This window comes from Amblyraja radiata, chromosome 24 (genome assembly GCF_010909765.2).
Source record: "Amblyraja radiata isolate CabotCenter1 chromosome 24, sAmbRad1.1.pri, whole genome shotgun sequence".
Classification (NCBI taxonomy): domain Eukaryota; kingdom Metazoa; phylum Chordata; class Chondrichthyes; order Rajiformes; family Rajidae; genus Amblyraja; species Amblyraja radiata.
In genome coordinates, this window is record NC_045979.1 from 10,673,027 (window position 1) to 10,692,099 (window position 19,073).

At 43.0% G+C, this 19,073-nt stretch overlaps 1 protein-coding gene across 2 annotated transcripts in view; it reads left to right on the forward strand.

Moving 5' to 3' along the window:
* The first annotated feature begins 7,720 nt into the window (after positions 1-7,720).
* ppard (peroxisome proliferator activated receptor delta) overlaps positions 7,721-19,073 on the forward strand; it is a 40,246-nt gene continuing 28,893 nt past the window's right edge. For both annotated transcript variants that reach the window (XM_033042409.1, XM_033042410.1), the window contains exons 1-2: positions 7,721-8,139; positions 17,312-17,542. In XM_033042409.1, the coding sequence (XP_032898300.1) occupies positions 17,473-17,542 (70 nt within the window). In that variant the 5' untranslated portion in view covers positions 7,721-8,139; positions 17,312-17,472. The remainder of the gene's footprint in view (positions 8,140-17,311; positions 17,543-19,073) is intronic.

The following is a 19,073-nucleotide window of genomic DNA, read 5'->3' on the forward strand; positions in this document are numbered from 1 at the left end:
GTAAAGATGCTTGGAATCCAAATGAGGGTGGCAAAATTGGTTCTGAGGTAGGAAGCAAGACGTAATGTTTGTGGCTGGAAGGCCTGTGGAGTTCTACAAGGCTCAGCACTCAGTCCCTTGCTTTTTGTTGTATTTATTTGATTTAGTTAAATGTAGAATGCAATAAAAAGGAAGTTTGTAGATAGTACAAAAATGGGCCATTTGGTTAACAAGGCAAAGGAAAGCGTTCAACTTCAGGAATGCAAATGTCAACCTAAATCCTCCTTCTCCATTTGGATTGATCATGGGCCAGGATTCTAAAATAGGGGATATTATACATTTTCAAGGAGGCTTTGAGCTCATCCTTGAATTGTGCCTCTATCTCCATGTAATCTCTTTCCGTCATATTTCAATTTCATTATACAATGAATTAATATAAAGGACAGACAATTTGTTACGTAAATATCAATTAAACCCCTTTCTCTACGAAGTTAGTGGATTAACTAGAGTTATAGAATTTGGTAAACATAGCGGAGAGCTGCTGTTAAATGATTTAATTATAATTAAAAAGCACACGAATTACAAACAGCAGATGTCATCACCTGACTAGACATTCAGCTCAGCATTGGGAAGCTCAGTAATGTTTTAAAACCTTCTTTTTGTCTTGCATACCCATCCCTAATTTGTTTGAAGTATGTTCTGCATGTCTTTAACTTCTCACAGTAACTGTCAGCTATGTATCAGTGGGTAGATTCTCTCATATGAGTCATCAGGTTGTGGATTCAAGTTCCATTTCAGAGACTTGCACAGACAGGCCAGGGAATTGATATACTACCCAAAGGGCATGATGTACCACTGTTGCACAGTGTGTCGCCCACTGGGTTCAGTTAACAGTCTATCTCTACCAACTTTGTCAGCACCTGAGGACCAAGACGTTGGGCACTGCATATACAAATGCACAATTTTGGATGAGTACAGTGGAGAGCCAAGGCAAAAAAACAGTATTTGGCATCAGGGTCAGAATTAGACAAATCATTCCTAAAATTTCAAAGCCATTTGGGATTAGCAAATTCTGCAAATTGCTGATACATTTATCAGCTGCTGTTGTTGATGGGAAAGATACATAGACACTTGAAATTGATATTCCACGTAATATTCCACGTAATATTTGAAGCAGTTTCTTCCATGGTGAGATTATAAATGGCAAATAATTTTGAAAATTCATGAGACATTGTCAGACATCCCTTCAGCCCAATTTGTTCATGCCAATCAAGATGCTCCATCCAAGGCAGTTCCAATTGCCTATGTTTGGCCCATCTATCTACCTATATTACTAAAAGTCACATCTTGACCACTTCCTGTTGCACTGTATATTGATTTGAGAAAACGCTGCCACTTACGGCTGTGATTTTTGGCCATCTTACTCAGAGTCCCCCTCCGCTGGTCAGGACAAGAGGATTTTTTCCATCGATGAAAAATAAAAGACTTATTAATGTTTAAAAAATGTTGAGATTCTCTCTCCTGAAGGCCACACATCTTCCGGAGGGACTATAAAACCCGGAAGTGTGGAGGTGCCTCAGTTCACTGCAAGATGGGGGAGCGAGAGGTCGCGATTCTCAGACTGAGCTGTGATTAACACTGAATACATGTCTACTAAACTGTGAGTAGTTTTACTGACCTGTCAGTGCCCTTATTATGGGTTGAAAATGTAGTTTGAAAATGCAAAAGTGTGTTTTGGTTTGAAAATGCCAAAACTGTGTTGCCTTTGGTTTGAAAATGCTAAAGCTGTGTTGCCTTTGGTTTGAAAATGCTAAAGCTGTGTTGCCTTTGGTTTGAAAATGCTAAAGCTGTGTTGCCTTTGGTTTGAAAATGCTAAAGCTGTGTTGCCTTTGGTTTGAAAATGCTAAAGCTGTGTTGCCTTTGGTTTGAGAATGCTAAAGCTGCCTTGCCTAATTGAAAAGTTGGTTTGAGAATGCTAAAGTTGCCTTGCCTAATTGAAAAGTTGGTTTGAGAATGCCTTTCCTAATTGAAAAGTTGGTTTGAGAATGCAAACGTTGCCTTGCATAATTTAAAAGTTGGTTTGAAAAAGTTGCCTTGCCCTCTATATAATTAAAAGTCTAATCTTGACCACTTCCTGTTTGCGCTCTATATTGATTTTAGGAAAAACGCTACCACGTACGGCTGTGACTTTTGGCCATCTTACTCAGAGTCCCCCTCCGCTCATCAGGTGCCGAGGATTTTTCCCATCGATGAAAAGTAAAAGAGTTATTAGTGTTTAAAAAATGTTGAGATTCTCTCTCCTGTCAATCACGCCATGAAGGCCATGCCCCTTCTGGTGGGAGGGACTATAAAACCTGGAAGTGTGGGTGTGGCTCAGTCTCTCGGAAAGGACGGTGGTTCTACAGAGTCCAGAGGAAAGTGGGAGAAATGAGATGTGCAGGAAAAAAACAGAAAAGAGGAGACAGTAATTTCAAGAATCAGATTTGGACACACTGGTCTGAACAGTACACTTTTTATAATAGGCAAGCATAATACAGGCAGATGTGAATACTGTGGGCAAGAAGAGACAATAGAGCATGTCATTATACATTGTGAGAGGTATGAGGAAGAAAGAAGACAAATGAGTGAACGATTCAGAAAAGAAAAAGTACAATTTGATTTAATAGATATTTTACAAAATAATTCATATAAGTGCTATCAAATCCCATTGCTTTTTCTCAGGGTAACCAATTTGTTCGGAAAGATATAGGTTATTAGTATATAAGTAATAATGTTATTTGATCCACACTCCATACCAGTTGGTGGCGGTAATGCACTAAAAAGTTGTTTGCCAACCGCCAAAAAAAAATACATAGAAGAAGAAGAAGTAGTGGCTCAGTCTCTGCAAGAAGGGGGAGGGAGAGGTCACGACTCTCTGTCTTTAATGACCTTGCACCCTGCTTGAAATGGTATGAAACTGCATTTGAATTTGGTGGCCTTGCACCCTGCTTGAAATGGTATGAAACTGCACTTGAATTTGGTGGCCTTGCACCCTGCTTGAAATGGTAGGAAACTGCACTCAAATTTGGCGGCCTTGCACCCTGCTTGAAATGGTATGAAACTGCACTCAAATTTGGCCTTGCACCCTGCTTGAAATGGTAGGAAACTGCACTTGAATTTGGTGGCCTTGTACCCTGCTTGAAATGGTAGGAAACTGCACTTGAATTTGGTGCCCTTGCACCCTGCTTAAAGTGGCATTTTAAGGAATAGCCGTGAGTCAACTGCCAGCCCACCAGCCTTGAGTGAGTGAGCTGCCAGCACACCAGGCTTGAGTGACTGAGCCGCCAGCCCAAGAATCCATTCGGCCCACAATGTCCATACGAGCCCTCTGGAAACCAGTCCCTTCAGCCCACAACACCCATACTAGCGCTCCAGAAATATTGGAATTGGTGGAGAGGTGGAATATTGCGTTGGAGGACCAGCCCTTCCTTGTGAAGCTGGGACCCAACGGGTCCCACTTAGTCTAGTATCCCTCTAAACCTTTAATATCCATGTATCTGTCCAAATGTCTTTTAAATGAGGTGTGTACATTTTCTGATGTTAATCAGGAATTTGTTTTGATCTTATACAGAGAAAATAAGTGCAGGAGTAGGCCATTCGGCCCTTCGAGCCTGCACCGCCATTCAATATGATCATGGCTGATCATCCAACTCGGAAGAACTTGGAAGGGGGAGGAATGTAAAGGCAAGGGATACAAGTTAGAGAAGTCAATATTCATACCACTTGGGTGTAAGTTGACCAAGCGAAATATAAGAGGCTATTCCTCCAATTTGCGCTGGGCCTCACCCTTGACAGTGGAGGAAGCCAAGGACAGAAAGGTCAGTGTGGGAATGGGACGTGTTTAGCAACCGGGAGATCAGGTAGGTTTAGGTGCACTGAGCGGAGGTGTCAGTCATAGAGTCATACAGTGTGGAAACAACTTGTGTCCAGCATGTCCCAGCTACACCAATCCCAGCATTGGGTCCAAGTCTCTCTAAACATGTCCTCTCCATGTTCAGTGAAACGATCGCCGAGCCTGTGCTTGGTCTCGCTGATACATAGGAGTCCACGATATACAGGGGAGTAATGCGGCTTTTTCACGGGGCGACTTGACGCAAGAGTTAACCAGAGTTTAACATCGTGGGAACCTCGTGCGATAACAGTACGGCATTCGTGGACCACCGTGGACCACCGTGGCGCTAACGGCAGGTAATCGTGTAACTTGGTGACTCGGGAGAAAATTCAAGAAAGTTTGAATTTCTCCAAGAGTGACTTGTACACTTGTGGTTGAGCATTGCAACATTATATGAACGTAGTGGCCAGTGCGATATCCATGCGATATCCGTAATAACTCTTGCGGTTACCGTGGGAACTCCTGCGAACGGTGAACCCGTAAGCTGGACAGAGGGGACAGAAGGTGAGTAAAAATTGTCTTCTGTGGGATTGAATTTAAAAAATAAAGATTTGCATCCGCATATGGACATCAACTTATTCATGAGTTATGTTAATGAGATTCAAGAAAATAACTATAATCTTTAAAAGGGACTTTAAAAGGGACTTTACTGAAAGGTCCCGCATTTTTATGGTCCGTGAGAAATTTTTCACATGTACTTCTTTGAGAGATACAGCTCGGAGTCCTCGCCGACTAGCGATCGATGCCTTTCCGAAGCAGGGTCCGGAACGCTACCAATCAATGTTCTCCAGAGACCCGTGTAAGGAGTGAACTGCACATGCTGGTTTAAACCGAAGACAGACACAAAAAGCTGGAATAACTCAGTGAGTCAAGCAGCATCTCTGGAGAAAAATAGCTGACGTTTCGGGACGAGACACATCTTCAGACTCAATTCCGATTAGGATGTCTGAAGAAGGGTTCCGATTCGAATCGCCACCTATTCTTTTTCTCCAGAGATGCTGCCTGACCCGCTGACTTACTCCAGCTTTTTATGTTTTTCTTCCCAGATCTGACTTACCTGCTGAGTTACACCAACATTTTGTGTCCTTTTGTGCGTATTAACCAGCATCTGCAGTTCCTTTAGACATTACCTAACTTCAGATTTTAGAGATATAGCGCAGAATCAGGCCCTTCGGCCCACCGAGTCCGCGCCGACCACCTATTCTTATCCGGCTTCAGAACGGTTCTTCCTTCCATTCGTTTGGGCACTGACCCGACCTACCAATCTACCTCAATGCGGACATTGGACTTTTCCCCCCTGGAACTCTCCTGAAAACATATATTCTGAACTCTGGTATTTTCCTCTTCGCTCTACCTGGTGTTCTTGTGCATGTGTCGGAGGGAACAGCAGATGCCGGTTTAAAGAGAATGCTGGAGTAACTCGACGGTTCAAAATGCTGGAGTAACTCAATGGGACATGCAGCATCTCTAAAGAGAAGGAACGGGTGACGTTTCGGGTCGAGGCCCTTCCTCAGACTGTACGTGGCTTGGTTATATTCTTTTTTTTGTTTTTTTTGTTTTTTTGTTTATTTTATTAGAAGTTAATACAATACAAAACAATACAGTGGCACCTAATTTTAGGTGCCAACTATGTCATACCGTAATCCATTCTATGTACAACCTCTAGTTTTATGTTATGAGTAGGCAAAGAAAACAATAGAAAGGGGAAAGAGTGGAAAAATAGATGGTAGAGAGTAGAAAAATGTGAAGTGTGGATATAAAAAATAAAAATAAAAAAATAAAATAAAAAAGAAAAGGTGGAAAGTAGAAATAGGAGAGAAGGCCCCTTAAAAGATAATTTTTCAAATCTATATTCGGAGATGTAGATCTATCCATGTCATGAACTGAAATCAGCAATCCTTATGGTACCGCTGCATCACATGATTCCAAAAAGTCGATGAAAGGAGACCTGGCTTGGTTATATTCATGTATAGCATTATCTGATATGATTGTATAGCACGCAAACAAAAGTTTATTCCCTGCATAGAATCATACAGCGTAGAAACAGGCCCTTCGACCCAACTTGCCCACACCGACCAATATGTCCCATCTACACTAGTCCCACTTGCCCGCGTTTGGCCCATAACCATCTAAACCTATCCTATCCATGCTTCAGTCTAATGCGTCTTAAACATTGCGACAGTACCTGCCTCAACTACCTTAACGGATAGCTCATTCCATACACCCACCACCCTTTGCGTAAAATAGTTACCCCTTAGGCTCTCATTAAATCATTCCCCCCGAACCTAAACCTGTATCTGCTGGTTCTCGATATGAGACAATAATAACAAACCAAAGCGAGTTAGGACATCAACGGGGAGATCCTGGATAAACCCAAGGTAGCCACAAAATGGAGGAACTCATCGCAACAGGCAGCATCTCTGGCGAGAAGGAATGGGTGACATTTCGGGTCGAGACCCTTCTGATATGCTGCCTGTCCCGCTGAGCTACATGTTGTGTCTATCTTCGTTTTAATCCAGCATCTGCAGTTCCTTCCTGGCCGAACCCGATTGAAAGATGAGAGGCTGGGCGATAGAGCACTGGGTGTGACAAGGATCAGGCTTCAGTAAGCAAAGTAAAGAGAGGTGGCAACGTTATAGAAATGAAGCGGGTAATCCGAGTGATGGCGAGACGGTATCCTCTAATGTGTCGGGAAGAACTGTAGATGTTGGTTTGCGCCGATGATAGACACAGTAATACTGGAGACAGACATAAAATACTGGACGGGCAGCATCTGGATAAAAGGAATGGGTGACGTTTCGGGACGAGACTCTGAAGAAGGGTCTCGAACCGAAACGTCACACATTCCTTCTCTCCAGAGATGCTGCCCGTCCCGCTGTGTTACTCCAGCATTTCGTGTCTATCTTCCGTATGCTCTGTGATGGTCATCTCGGAGTCAAGTGGCAACTCTGGTCTGTAGACACGAGGATCTGCAGATGCAGGAATCACGAGCAAAACACAGAGCGTTGGACGAGCCTGACCCTTTGAGTTCCTCCATCACTTTGTGTTGGTCAGGTCTGGACATTGCTTGGCTCAGTCTCAGGCGCCGGCTAACTAGGAAGGTCGAGTCAAAGTCCAGCACTAACACTCAAGAAATAACGTTTGCGGCCTGATGTTCCCAATATTTAAAGCCGCTTTACAATGTTTGGCAACCGGGAGATCACGTACAGCTCGAGGCCGGGAGCTGGCGATCGCCTCACGACCAGCGGCTCCTCGCGGCCGTTTGTTGAACCAAAGTTTGAACTTTGGCGCCGCGTCCTCGCGACCAACGGCGACTGCCGTCGCGCGCCGCCGATGACGTCAGCCCCGCGGCTCCTCCTTCGGTCGGTCGCTCGCCCTGACGTCACGGCGCGTAAGAGTGGCGCGAGGTGGTCACGCCGCGTGACGTCAGCGGCGCTGTCACCGCCCGGATTGCTGCGCTGGTAAACATTACGGGAGGGCGAGAAACTTTGAGCAGCTTTAAAAGTGACCCGGCAACTGCGTGTGCGGGAATTTCGGAGCAGTTCGGATTCTGTTGAGTGAATTGACCCGAGTGAGTCCCGTGGATTAGGTTTTTTTTCCTTCTTTTATAACAAGCTTCTCAAACAGGAAGGATGATTGAACGCCTCACAAGACAGCCCGGCTGAGGCTGTGGGCGGGCAGCCCGCGCCGGAAGTCCCGCCCACCCCCTCTACCTGCACGGATTGGCTGGTCTGAGGGGCGGCGCTCGTGTGATTGGCGAACGGCGCTGTCAGTCGGGGATGTGGCGTGTGCCCGGAGCAGCAGGTTAGAGGGAACAGCTCGGGGGTGGCTTCGCTGTGGTAGCGGGAGCGAGGACCGAGCATTGTAACGGGCGAGGTCCCGCAGGGGGGGAAAAAAAGCAAAGCTTCACGTCTCTTCCCACACCTCCTCCGCTTTCCTCTCCTCACTTGTCGAGCTCCCATTCCAGCTGTTGGGCGGATTCTTCCTACCAAGGGAAAGTTTCTAACTCTGAAAGTTGCCGCCATCAGGGTCCCAGTGAACGGAGCTCATTGCGGGGAAGATGAATATCTGGCCAGATGTGATTCCACCCGACTTGACTCACTAAAGGATTTGTAGACACCTCAAAACATCGCCTCCTACTTCTAAAACGGGCCCGATAATGTTCCCTTGTTTCACTCGTGGACTCGGTTTCATGATGCCGCACACTCTCGGAGTCTGAGCGTTGACAGGTGGGATTTCTCACTTGTTATTGAATGAATTACGTAGTTTGAAAACATAAATTGGTTGAAGTGGAATTGCGATGGAATAATTAGCACGCTTTAAATTTTACTGCAGGCGACAAGCTTCGTCGTCAAGCTTCCTGAAGTAGTTTGTTTCACATTGTTGAAATCTATCTCCTTTACATATTTGTTAATACTCAATGATTTTGGCGTTCACCTGTTCACCTCCATGATTTATTGCCAGTGGCATAAGAGAAGCTGATGGTAATAATCTGTGAAACCCCAGGTAGAGCCTGTGCCCTACTGAACTGTGTGGTATTTTAGAACAGTTGTTCTTTTGCAAGATCACCAATTACATTCAAGTTACAATCAAAAGTTCACGAGATTGATCCCTGGGATGGCGGGATTGTCATATGAGGAAAGATTGGGCTTGTATTCACTGGAGTTTAGAAGGATGAGGGGGATCTTAAAGAAACTTATAAAAGGACTGGACAAGCTAGATGCAGGAAAAATGTTCCCAATGTTGGGCGAGTACAGAACCAGGGGCCACAGTCTTAGAATAAAGGGGAAGCAATTTAAGACTGAGGTGAGAAAAAACGTTTTCACTCAGAGAGTTGTGAATTTGTGGAATTCCCTGCCACAGAGGGCAGTGGAGGCCAAATCACTGGATGGATTTAAGAGAGAGTTACATAGAACTCTAGGGGCTGGTGGAATCAAGGGATATTGGGAGAAGGCAGGCACGGGTTATTGATTGGGGCGGTCAGATTTAATGAATTTGATTAGATTTTTGAGGAGATGATGAAGGTGATCAATGAGTAGAGAGCAGTGGATGTAATCTACATGGATTTTAGTAAGGCATTTGGTATAGTCCCTCATGTTAGACTGATCCAGAAGATTAAGATGAGTGGTGACTTTGTCATTTGGATTCAGAACTGGCTTACTCAGAATGGTGGAAGGGTGTTGGGCTGGCTGCAGATCTGTGACCAGTGGAATTTCGCAGGGATCTGTAATTGGAGCCTTTGTTGTTTGTGATTATACATATATAGATATAGATATATATATAGATAACTTGGAGGTAAATGTAGATGGGTTGGTTAGTACGTTTGTGGACGACACCAAAATTAGCGGAGTTGCGGATAGAGAGGAAGGCTGTCAAAGTATTCAGCTACAGAAATGGGCAGAGAAATGGCAGATAGAGTTTATTCCAAGGAGGAAGTATGATGTGTTGCGCATTGGAAGGTCGAATTTAAGGGGGTATATGGTTAATAGCAGGGCCCTTAACAGCATTGATTTGCAGAAGGATCTTGGAGTCCAAGTCCATACCTCACTGAAAGTGGCAACACAGGTAGATAGACTGATAAAGACGGTATATGGTATGCTTTAATGCGTAGAGTGGTAAGTGGCATATGGTATGCTTGCATTTGTTGGTCAGGGTACTGAGTCGAAAGGTCTGGAAGTCATGTTACAGCTTTTGGACTTTGGTTAGACTGTATTTGCAGTATTGTGTGCAGTTCTGTTCATCCCATTACAGGAAGAATGTGGAGTGAGTGCAGAAGAGGTCTGAAGAAGGGTTTCGGCCCGAAACGTCGCCTATTTCCTTCGCTCCATAGATGCTGCTGCACCTGCTGAGTTTCCCCAGCAATTTTGTGTACCTTCGATATTCCAGCATCTGCAGTTCCCTTTTGAACACTTTACCAGAATACTGTCTGGGTTGGAGGCTATGAGGAGATGTTGCACAAACTTGGATTGTTTTCTCTGGAATGTCACAGGTTGAGGGTTGATATGATAGAAGTATACAAAATATGAGAGACATAGACTTTGTAGACAGTCAGAATTATATTCGCATGGTGGAAATGTCAAAGATTAGATTGCAGATCTATAAGGTGAGCAGGACAAAGTTTAAAGATGGCCGGGGCAAGTTTTATATACAGGGAGGCAGGTATATGTCATGTGCTACCAGGGTCTGTGATGCAGGCAGACATGATAGTGGCATGTAAAAGGCTTTTAGATAGGCACATAGATATAGTTCATATGCAGGTGTAGACATCATGGGCTAAAGGGTCTGTTCCTATGCTGTATAAATAAAATGTGAAACTTAGACACAATGACACATGGACCCTATTGTAGAGTTGCTGCCGCAGCTCCAGCAATATAGGTTACATTCTGTCATGAGTGCTTCCTGCAGGTACTATTGTTTCCTCCCACATTCCAAAGTTGCACATGTTAGCAGGTTAATTAGCTGCTGTATATTACTCCTATTTTTTTTGTGGGTGGTAAAATGTTGGTAGAGGTGATGCGAATGTGGGGAGAATAGGTTGCAGGGAAAATTAGCCTGGGAATTGGATTTCCCAGTGAGCCAGCATAGACTGGATGGGCCAAAAGACCTAATTTCTTTAGGAAATATGAAATGTATAGATTCTGTTCATTTTTAAAGCAATTTGGTTCTCCTGTACATTTCTAATGTGAAGTAGAAAGGCTGGTTCCCTGAAATTGCTGAATTTAATATTGAGTCCTGAGGGTTGTAAGATGCCTAGTTGGAAGACGAGTTGCTGTTCCTTGAGCTTGGATTATGCTTCAATGAAAAAATGTAATAGGCTAAAGGTGGCAGTGTATGGAGAATTAAAGAGGCAATTAGAAGTTCAGGATCATTTCTGCTGACTGAACGAAGGGATTTCATGACGTGATCGTGCAATTTGTTTCTCAATTTTAGCTGGGACCACATATGAGGACTGAAAGCAGTACAGTAAATTGAAAGATGTATATGTGAAATGTTGCTTCACCTGGAAGGGTAGTCTTGGTGCCTGGATATGGAAAAGGATGGGTGTGGAATTGCATTGAAGATCGTGAAAATTATTGAGGATAACCCCTTGAATGGAGAGATGGATAGGGTAGAATGGGTACACTGGCGGTCAAGGGGTACACGTACTGTTGAATGTGGTAGGAGATATGGCGAGAACAGAAATGTGGGGAAATTAAGTTGGGATGCAGTTGAGAGCCATGTCAACTATAATGAAGGAGAAATGAAAATCACCTTGAAAGCACTGGTGTGTGGAATATGTCATTATTGGAACAGATACATCAGCACATTCTCAAATCGGAAACATTACAGCCCTTGGGGCTTAACACTGAATTTTAAAAATCCTGTAACCAGCCTTTGCCAATATGTTATGTTTTATTTCTTCATAGATGTTACTTAACCTGTTGAATAATTCCAGCATTTTTAATTTCAGATTTTACAGCAATGGCAGTGTTCTGTATCTCAATTTTAGGCATTTTTTTTGTTTGTGCTGTTCGCACTCTCCTCCAGAAAGATAATCTGTAATTAACCACCATCACTAAATGGGAACCATGGTTTACAATCCATCTGAGACATTCTCTTGGTTTTCTACATCTCTGTGCTTCTCTCCTATCGCAATCGGACTTAATTACTCATTCTTCCTAGTTGGAATGAAAGATTGACCTGAAACATGTACATTGTTTCTCTTTCCACCTGTTGCCCATTTTGCACTTCTTACAATATTTTATTTGGATTCTAGTCATGTGCAAATTTTATTTGTTTTTCTTTGCCATGATTCTAAATTGTCTCTGTTTCCTTTAAAATTAATCTTATTTGTTAATTATGAGTGAGTAGTAATATATTTGAGCTACATCTCCCTGCTGTTTCTAGACCTCACTATCTCCATCGCAGGTAACAGACTACTGACCGACATCTACTACAAACCCTCTGACTCCCATGGCTATCTGGACTACACTTCTTCCCACCCTGTTTCCTGTAAGGACTCTGTCCTCTACTCCCAATTCATACGTCAACGCCGCATCTACACCCAGGATGAGGTGTTCCAAACCAGGGCATCGGAGATGTCCTAACTCTTTAGGAAACGGGGGTTCCCCTCTTTGACTATAGATGAGGCTCTCACAAGGGTCTCCTCTATATCCCGTAGCTCTGCTCTCACTCCTCATCCCCCCCCCCCACTCGTAACAAGGACAGAGTCCCCCTTGTCCTCAGCTTCCACCCTACCAGCCGTCACATGCAACAGATAATCCTCCAACATTTTCGCCACCTCCAATGGGATCCCACTGTTGGCTACATCTTCCCATCTCCTCCCCTTTCGGCTTTCCGCAGAGACCGTTCCCTCCGTTACTCCTTGGTCAATTCGTCCCTTCCAACCCAAACCACCCCCTCCCCTGGTACTTTCACTTGCAACCGCAGGAAATCCTACACTTGTCGCTTTACATCCCCCCTCGACTCCATTCAAGGACCCAAGCGGTCTTTCCAGGTGAGGCAGAGGTTCACCTGCACCTCCTCCAACCTATTGCAATTGCTGTTCTAGGTGTCAACTGCTCTACATCGGTGAGACCAAGTGCAGACTTGGCAATCGCTTCGCCCAACACCTCCGCTCAGTTCGCATTAACCAACCTGATCTCCCGGTGGCTCAGCACTTCAACTCCCCCTCCCATTCTGAATCCGACCTTCCTATCCTGGGCCTCCTCCATGGCCAAAATGAGTCCCACCGCAAATTGGAGGAGCAGCACCTCGTATTTCGCTTGGGTAGTTTACATCCCAGCGGTATGAACATTGACTTCTCCAATTTCAGATAGTCCTTGCTTCCACCCTCCCCTTCCCAGCTCTCCCACAGCCTACTGTCTCCGCATCTTCCATACTTCTTCCCGCCCCACCCCACCCCCACATCAGTCCAAAGAAGGGTCTCGACCCGAAACGTCACCTATTCCTTCGCTCCATAGATGTTGCCTCACCCGCTGAGTTTCTCCAGCAATTTTGTCTACCTTCGATTTTTCCAGCATACGCAGTTCTTTCTTAAATATTTGAGATACAAGTCTTTAAACTTCATTAAGCATTCAAATGACTATTGCGACGTATTATCTCAGTTTCTTTGGAATACCACCTCTTATTTTAAGTGTGTAAGAAGGAACTGCAGATGCTGGTTTAAAGATAGACATAAAAAGGTGGACAAATTCAGCGGGACAGGCAGCATTTCTAGAGAGAAGGAATGGGTGACGTTTCGGGTCGAGACCCTTCTTCAGACTGGTTAAGGGAAATGAGAGAGATATAGATGGTGATGTGGAGAGATAAAGAACAATGAATGAAAGATATATATAAAAGTAACGATGATAATGGAAATAGGTAATTGTAAGCTGTTTGTAGGGTGAAAATGAGAAGTTAGTGCAACTTAGGCGGGGGAGGGATAGAGAGAGGGAATGTCGGGGCTCCCTGAAGTAAGATAAATCAATGTTCATACTACTGAGCGTAAGCTGCCCAAGTGAAATATGAGATGCTGTTCCTCCAACTTGCGTTTTGCCTCACTCTGACAATGGAGGAAAATTGTTACTTGTATCACCTAGAATGCTACTAATGATTTTACCGGGTATGCCATAGTCATGGTAGTTCATGATTAGTGAAGTGCAGAGCTCTTCCGATATCAAATAGGACAAATTAATTTTTATTGGCATTCAATTAACATACCATTAGTATGAAATTGAGCTTTTTAAAATATGGTGAATTAAAGGATACTTCAAAGTGCCATTCTCAAAAAATGTATAAAATGTTTACTGATGTTGATTCATTGCAGTTTTCCTCATAGCCCATGATTTTGGTCATGTTTATAATCCTGCTTTAGAGAGGGTTCCAAGAAATTTGTTGTTAAAATGATTCACAAAATAAACTTTGGAATAGGACCAAGCATTAGCCATCAGATCTGATGACAGCATTGGAAGCGGAGTAATGCAACATGTTATTATGTGGTTCTATTAAAAATGTATTTAAAGCTATAGATTTATGCTGTACTTCAGAAGCTCGCGATTTCAATTGTCCGTTGTAATACGATGAATTGTTAATGGTTTGGGTTTAAGGGATTAAAGTTGGAATTGATTTTTAAATATTTTAAAAGATAACATTTTTTTAGTTTGAAATGTAAAAGCTAGGTATTTAGCAGTTTTATTCTTTTTTTTCACCCTGACATCCTTACCAATGTAATGTTAAATGTATTGATATAACGTGCATATTTTTTGTTTGCTCATTTGAAATAAAACTTCTGTGCTAGAACACTGAACAACCTTTTTGCACAGTGTCCATGTCCATGTTCAAGGTTGAATAACAAATATGGAGAAAAATATGTTCAAAATCAGACTAAAAGGATATAAAATAATTCAACTGTATTCAACTTGCCATTACTGTTTATCCCATTGCAATAGATTTTAGGTTTCAGCCAAATGAAATGCTGATATGATACTAGTTTAATTAAAGTAGATTAAATTCTACATAGAATGCATTGTGTACATTTGGAGAAACTAGATAGCACTCCCAGTGGCTCAGCACTTCAACTCCCCCTCCCATTCCGAATCCGACCTCTCTGTCCTGGGCCTCCTCCATGGCCAGAATGAGCAGCACCTCATATTCCGCTTGGGCAGTCTGCACCCTAGCGGCATAAACATTGAATTCTCCAATTTCCGGTAGCCCTTGCTGTCTCCTCCCCTTCTCAGCTCTCCCTCAACCCTCGGGCTCCTCCTCTTCCTTTTTCCTTTCTTCTCTTCACTCAAAATCAGTGACCCCTTGCAAATTACCAGGGTCGTACTGCTTGAAGTTGAGGGGGCAAACATAAATTGCATCTCTTCCCTCAGCTCATAACGACAGTGGTACAGTACACCAAATCCAGTGGGAAGTCTTGTGCACTTGGATCTGAATTCCAACTCATCTCTGATCTCCCCGTTCAATGCACAGGCATGGAATTCAGAGCTGACCTATGAGGGGTCCGTTGCCATTCTCTGTTTTACTGGTTGAAGAAGGGTACAATTCAGCCCAATAATTCATGTGTTTGACACTTGGTTTCTGTCCTTTAAATAGGTGGCACTTGACATGTTAGTCTTAAGTAAAATGGAACATCAATCAAGTGGGCTGCTTTCTCATAGACAATGTACAATATCTTGCATGTTGTTGGAGATGTACTCATTCAAGCAAATGGATCCCGTTCTATCATATGCTTAACTTGGTGTCTTGATGATAGAACGGTTTTGGGGTGTCAGGAAGTGATTCGCTTACCAAGACATATCCAGCTTTCTCGTCATTTGGCAAACCCATTGTCTCAGGAATCAATCTGGTGAACCTTTATTGCTCCCTACACCTGCTCCCATCAGAGCAAATATATCCTTCCTTTGGTAGGAAGACTAGACGTGGACACACTGTTCAAGGTGAAGTTTCTCTAGATCTCTATATTATAATTTCTAGCAAGATACCTCTTTTTTTTCCCAATTGCTTTCTGATTAACTTTTAGTAATTTGTGTACAGGACACCCAGGTTTCTCTGGACACCATCTTTCAATCTCCCACCATTTTAAAATACTCAGCTTTGCTCTTTTTTTGCCAAGGCAGTGACCTTGCACTTTTCCACATTATTTTCCACTTGTCATGTTATTTTCCATTAATTTAGCCTGTTCATATCCTTGGAGGTCTTTTTGTCCTAATAGACTGCACTGCCACATAGTTTTGCACAGTCCAGATTTTTTTTTAACTTAATCACCTCATCTGAATCGTATTGAATTGTTGGGGCACAATAAACAAGTTCGGTATTTGGAAAAATGCAAGGAATCATGGGATTTGTCAAAGGTCATTTGTGATAAAGGGAAAGTGAATGGAGCACTGGTTGTATAAACTGTATGAATTGTTAACTATTCTACCAATTAATTAATCTAGAATTCTGTCAACTCAGTAGCTTCCTTTCTTGTTCTGCTGTTCACACACTACTTACACAGTCCCAGTTCCAGTGCAGTTCATTAATCTGCAATTATGAGATATTCAAAAAGTTAAATAATTTATTCTTTTCATTCATTCCTTAATGTGTTTGCTACTGGAATTAGAAAATATTACGTGTTTGAAACATTTTCTAATCTTTATTTATAATTTACGTGTAAAAATATATTTAATCTGAGGAATGGGGGTGCCAGGTAGCGGGAGACCGGGGTGTAACAGCGAGGAAGAGGGGGCAGATGCGAGTGGGAGACAGGAGGAGAGACCGGACCAGCGGAGAGAAATTCTCTCCAGTTGAGCTGCTACGTGTGTACAGACCTGCGTTTCATCCGTAGTCAGGATTGAACCCGAGTCTCTGGCGCTGCAAACGCTGTTGAATTGCTACTGGACCGTTCCCGTCCTCTTCCAAGTGTTGACGGGACACTGGCCTAGAGCAGTGGCGACCCCAGGCTTACAGCCAGCGCGGAGAAGAAGCACTAACTCCAGCTTAAGTCTGCTCCAACTCCCGAGGAACCTGTTCCCCGACGGGCTGGTGACCGTCAGCTGCACCTCTCGCCTTATCCAGTGGCTGTCGGTTAACACCCTCGGTGCCGGCGAAAGCCGAGCACCAATCATCAACGGGTTTACACACAAAATGCTGGAGTAACTCAGCGGGACTTTGGAGAAAAGGAATAGGTGACGTTTCGGGTCGAGACCCTTCTCCAGAGATGTTGCCTGACCCGCTGAGTTACTGAACTTGTTTAACACTTCAGTCTAGAGTTTTTAAGAGCTCTGTAGACTGTTGACATGTGCCTGTGTAAAGCTGCTTCTGAAACTAGGTAATGGGTGGTTGTGTAAACACAGATCTGTCAGCATTTTCACATTGGGACATGAAGAATCACTGATCAGGACTTCTGTTTTCATTAGAAATGATGCACAAACTTGTATGTAGATTAGTTTCATGTTGCATACTTCCTCATGACCTAAAAGGCCTTTCAGACCATCTAGTTGAAGCATTCCACTGATAGCCATTCACCCATTATTTCCTTTTAACCTATTTTCTCTCTTTCTTTCCCATCAACTCCTAATTGATTCTTCTGCCATTTACCGACACAAAGTGCAATTTACAGTAGCCAATTGATCAACCTTAGGAGGAAGTCGGAAACCCACACAGTCATGGGGAGAATTTGTAAGCTCCACGCAGGCAGCACCAAAGATCTTTATAGCGGAGCTCTGCTATAAGATCTTTGGGCAGCACCGGAGCAATTTGGCTGCTGGAACTGTTCATTAACATATTTGAGATTAACATAAGGTTAGAAAAGATGTAACTGATCCAATTGAAGAACTGAAAGTAATCTTTTTAAAGAATCACCAAACCGAGATTCAGCTGTACTTATTTGTTAAAAGAAACTTGTTCTAAAATTATGCCTTTGTATCTTATCAGGTCAATGAATGTTTTGTATCAGAGCCGTGATCACTTTGCGTTTGTGTCAGCAATGTACTCATCAAGGATATGACTCGAGGATATAATGAAGAAAAGGGCAATAGGTCATGGAAAAGCTATAGAATGTGTCATCAGATTTTGAAGAAGTGGGGAATGATGGGATGGATTCGAAGACTGCAGAATATGAAACTGTGGGACCAGATGCTGAAATAGCTTCCAGTTTTCAAACAGGTAATGAAATCATATTGGACATTGCTATGACAAGAGTATTATAGCTGTTTTTGGTATAGTTTATTAACAGTGCTCCAACTTCATGATCATTTAAGGATAAGAAGTATTTTCATGCTACCTACCTGTATACTTGGAGAAACATTTTTTATACATGATTTGACATATTCCAATATTTTTGATTAGCTGCTTATTGGAAGATGGCATTTACTGGTGTACTGTTTACATAAAGCTTTATATAGATAGATAATTGAAGCACATTAACAAACGTGGCTATAGACACATATTCTGGAGAAACTCAGTGGGACAGGCAGCATCTCTGGAGAGATGGAATGGGTGACGTTTCAGGTCGAGACCTTTCAAAAGTGGTTTTCTTGATTACTATTAATTTTGGAAATTTGTCGTCTATGTTTTTTGAACTTCTTACTGAGTGTGATCCGAAAAAGTGTACTGTGATTAGAAAAATATTTAAATGACTCGCAAAAAGGATGTGCTGGGCCATTGAGGTAAAATGCTCATTTCTCATAGCCAAATAAGAGACTTGTGATCTGCATATGTAGACTTATAATATGCATAGGTAGTAATGCTGGAGTAACTCAGCCGGACAGGCAGCATCTCTGGAGAGAAGGAATGTATATTATATAATCTGCATATGTTGATCATGGCAGTAGATTTGGTTCTAGTACAGCAGAAAATGAATATGCAATGGCACCAATGACATGCCTCGGAGAGAAAGGTAAAAATGGTTCCAGTGCAAGTAGAAATATTCAATTTGTTTCATAAAATTGCAAATTACTATAAATAGTGATATCAAAATAAAGACAGGAATTAGTTCTCAGCCTTATTTGAGCTAACTGACCATTATGGATGTTAATTATCAAGTCAAGTCAAGAGAGTTTATTGTCATGTGTCCCAGATAGGACAATGAAATTCTTGCTTGCTGCATCACAACAGAGTATTGTAAGCAAACATACAGAACAGTTCAGTTCAATATACACATAAATAAGCAGATAAAGTGCAATAGGCTGTTACAGTTCAGAGTCTGTTTGTTGGTGAGTTTAATAGCCTGATGGCTGTGGGGAAGTAGCTGTTCCTGAACCTGGATGTAACAGATTTCAGGCGCCTGAACCTTCTGCCCAATGTTAGCGTCGAGATGAGTGCTTTGCCAGGTTGGTGTGGGTCCTGATGATGTTGGCTGCCTTTTTGATGCAGCGACTGCGATAGATCCCTTCGATGGTAGGGAGGCCGATGATGGACTAGGCAGTGGTTACAACTTTCTGCATCCTTTTCCCTCCTGGACCCTCAGGTTGCCGAACCAAGCCACAATGCAACCAGTCAGCATGCTCTCTACTGTGCACCTGTAGAAGTTCGAGAGAGTCCTCTTTGACATACCTACTCTCCGTAGTCTTCTCAGGAAGTAGAGGCGCTGATGTGCTTTCGTTATGTACTTTATCTGCTTATTTATGTGTATATGTTCTTCTCTCTCCCCCCCCCCCCCCCCCCCCCCCCCCATCCCATCAGATTTAGAATAATT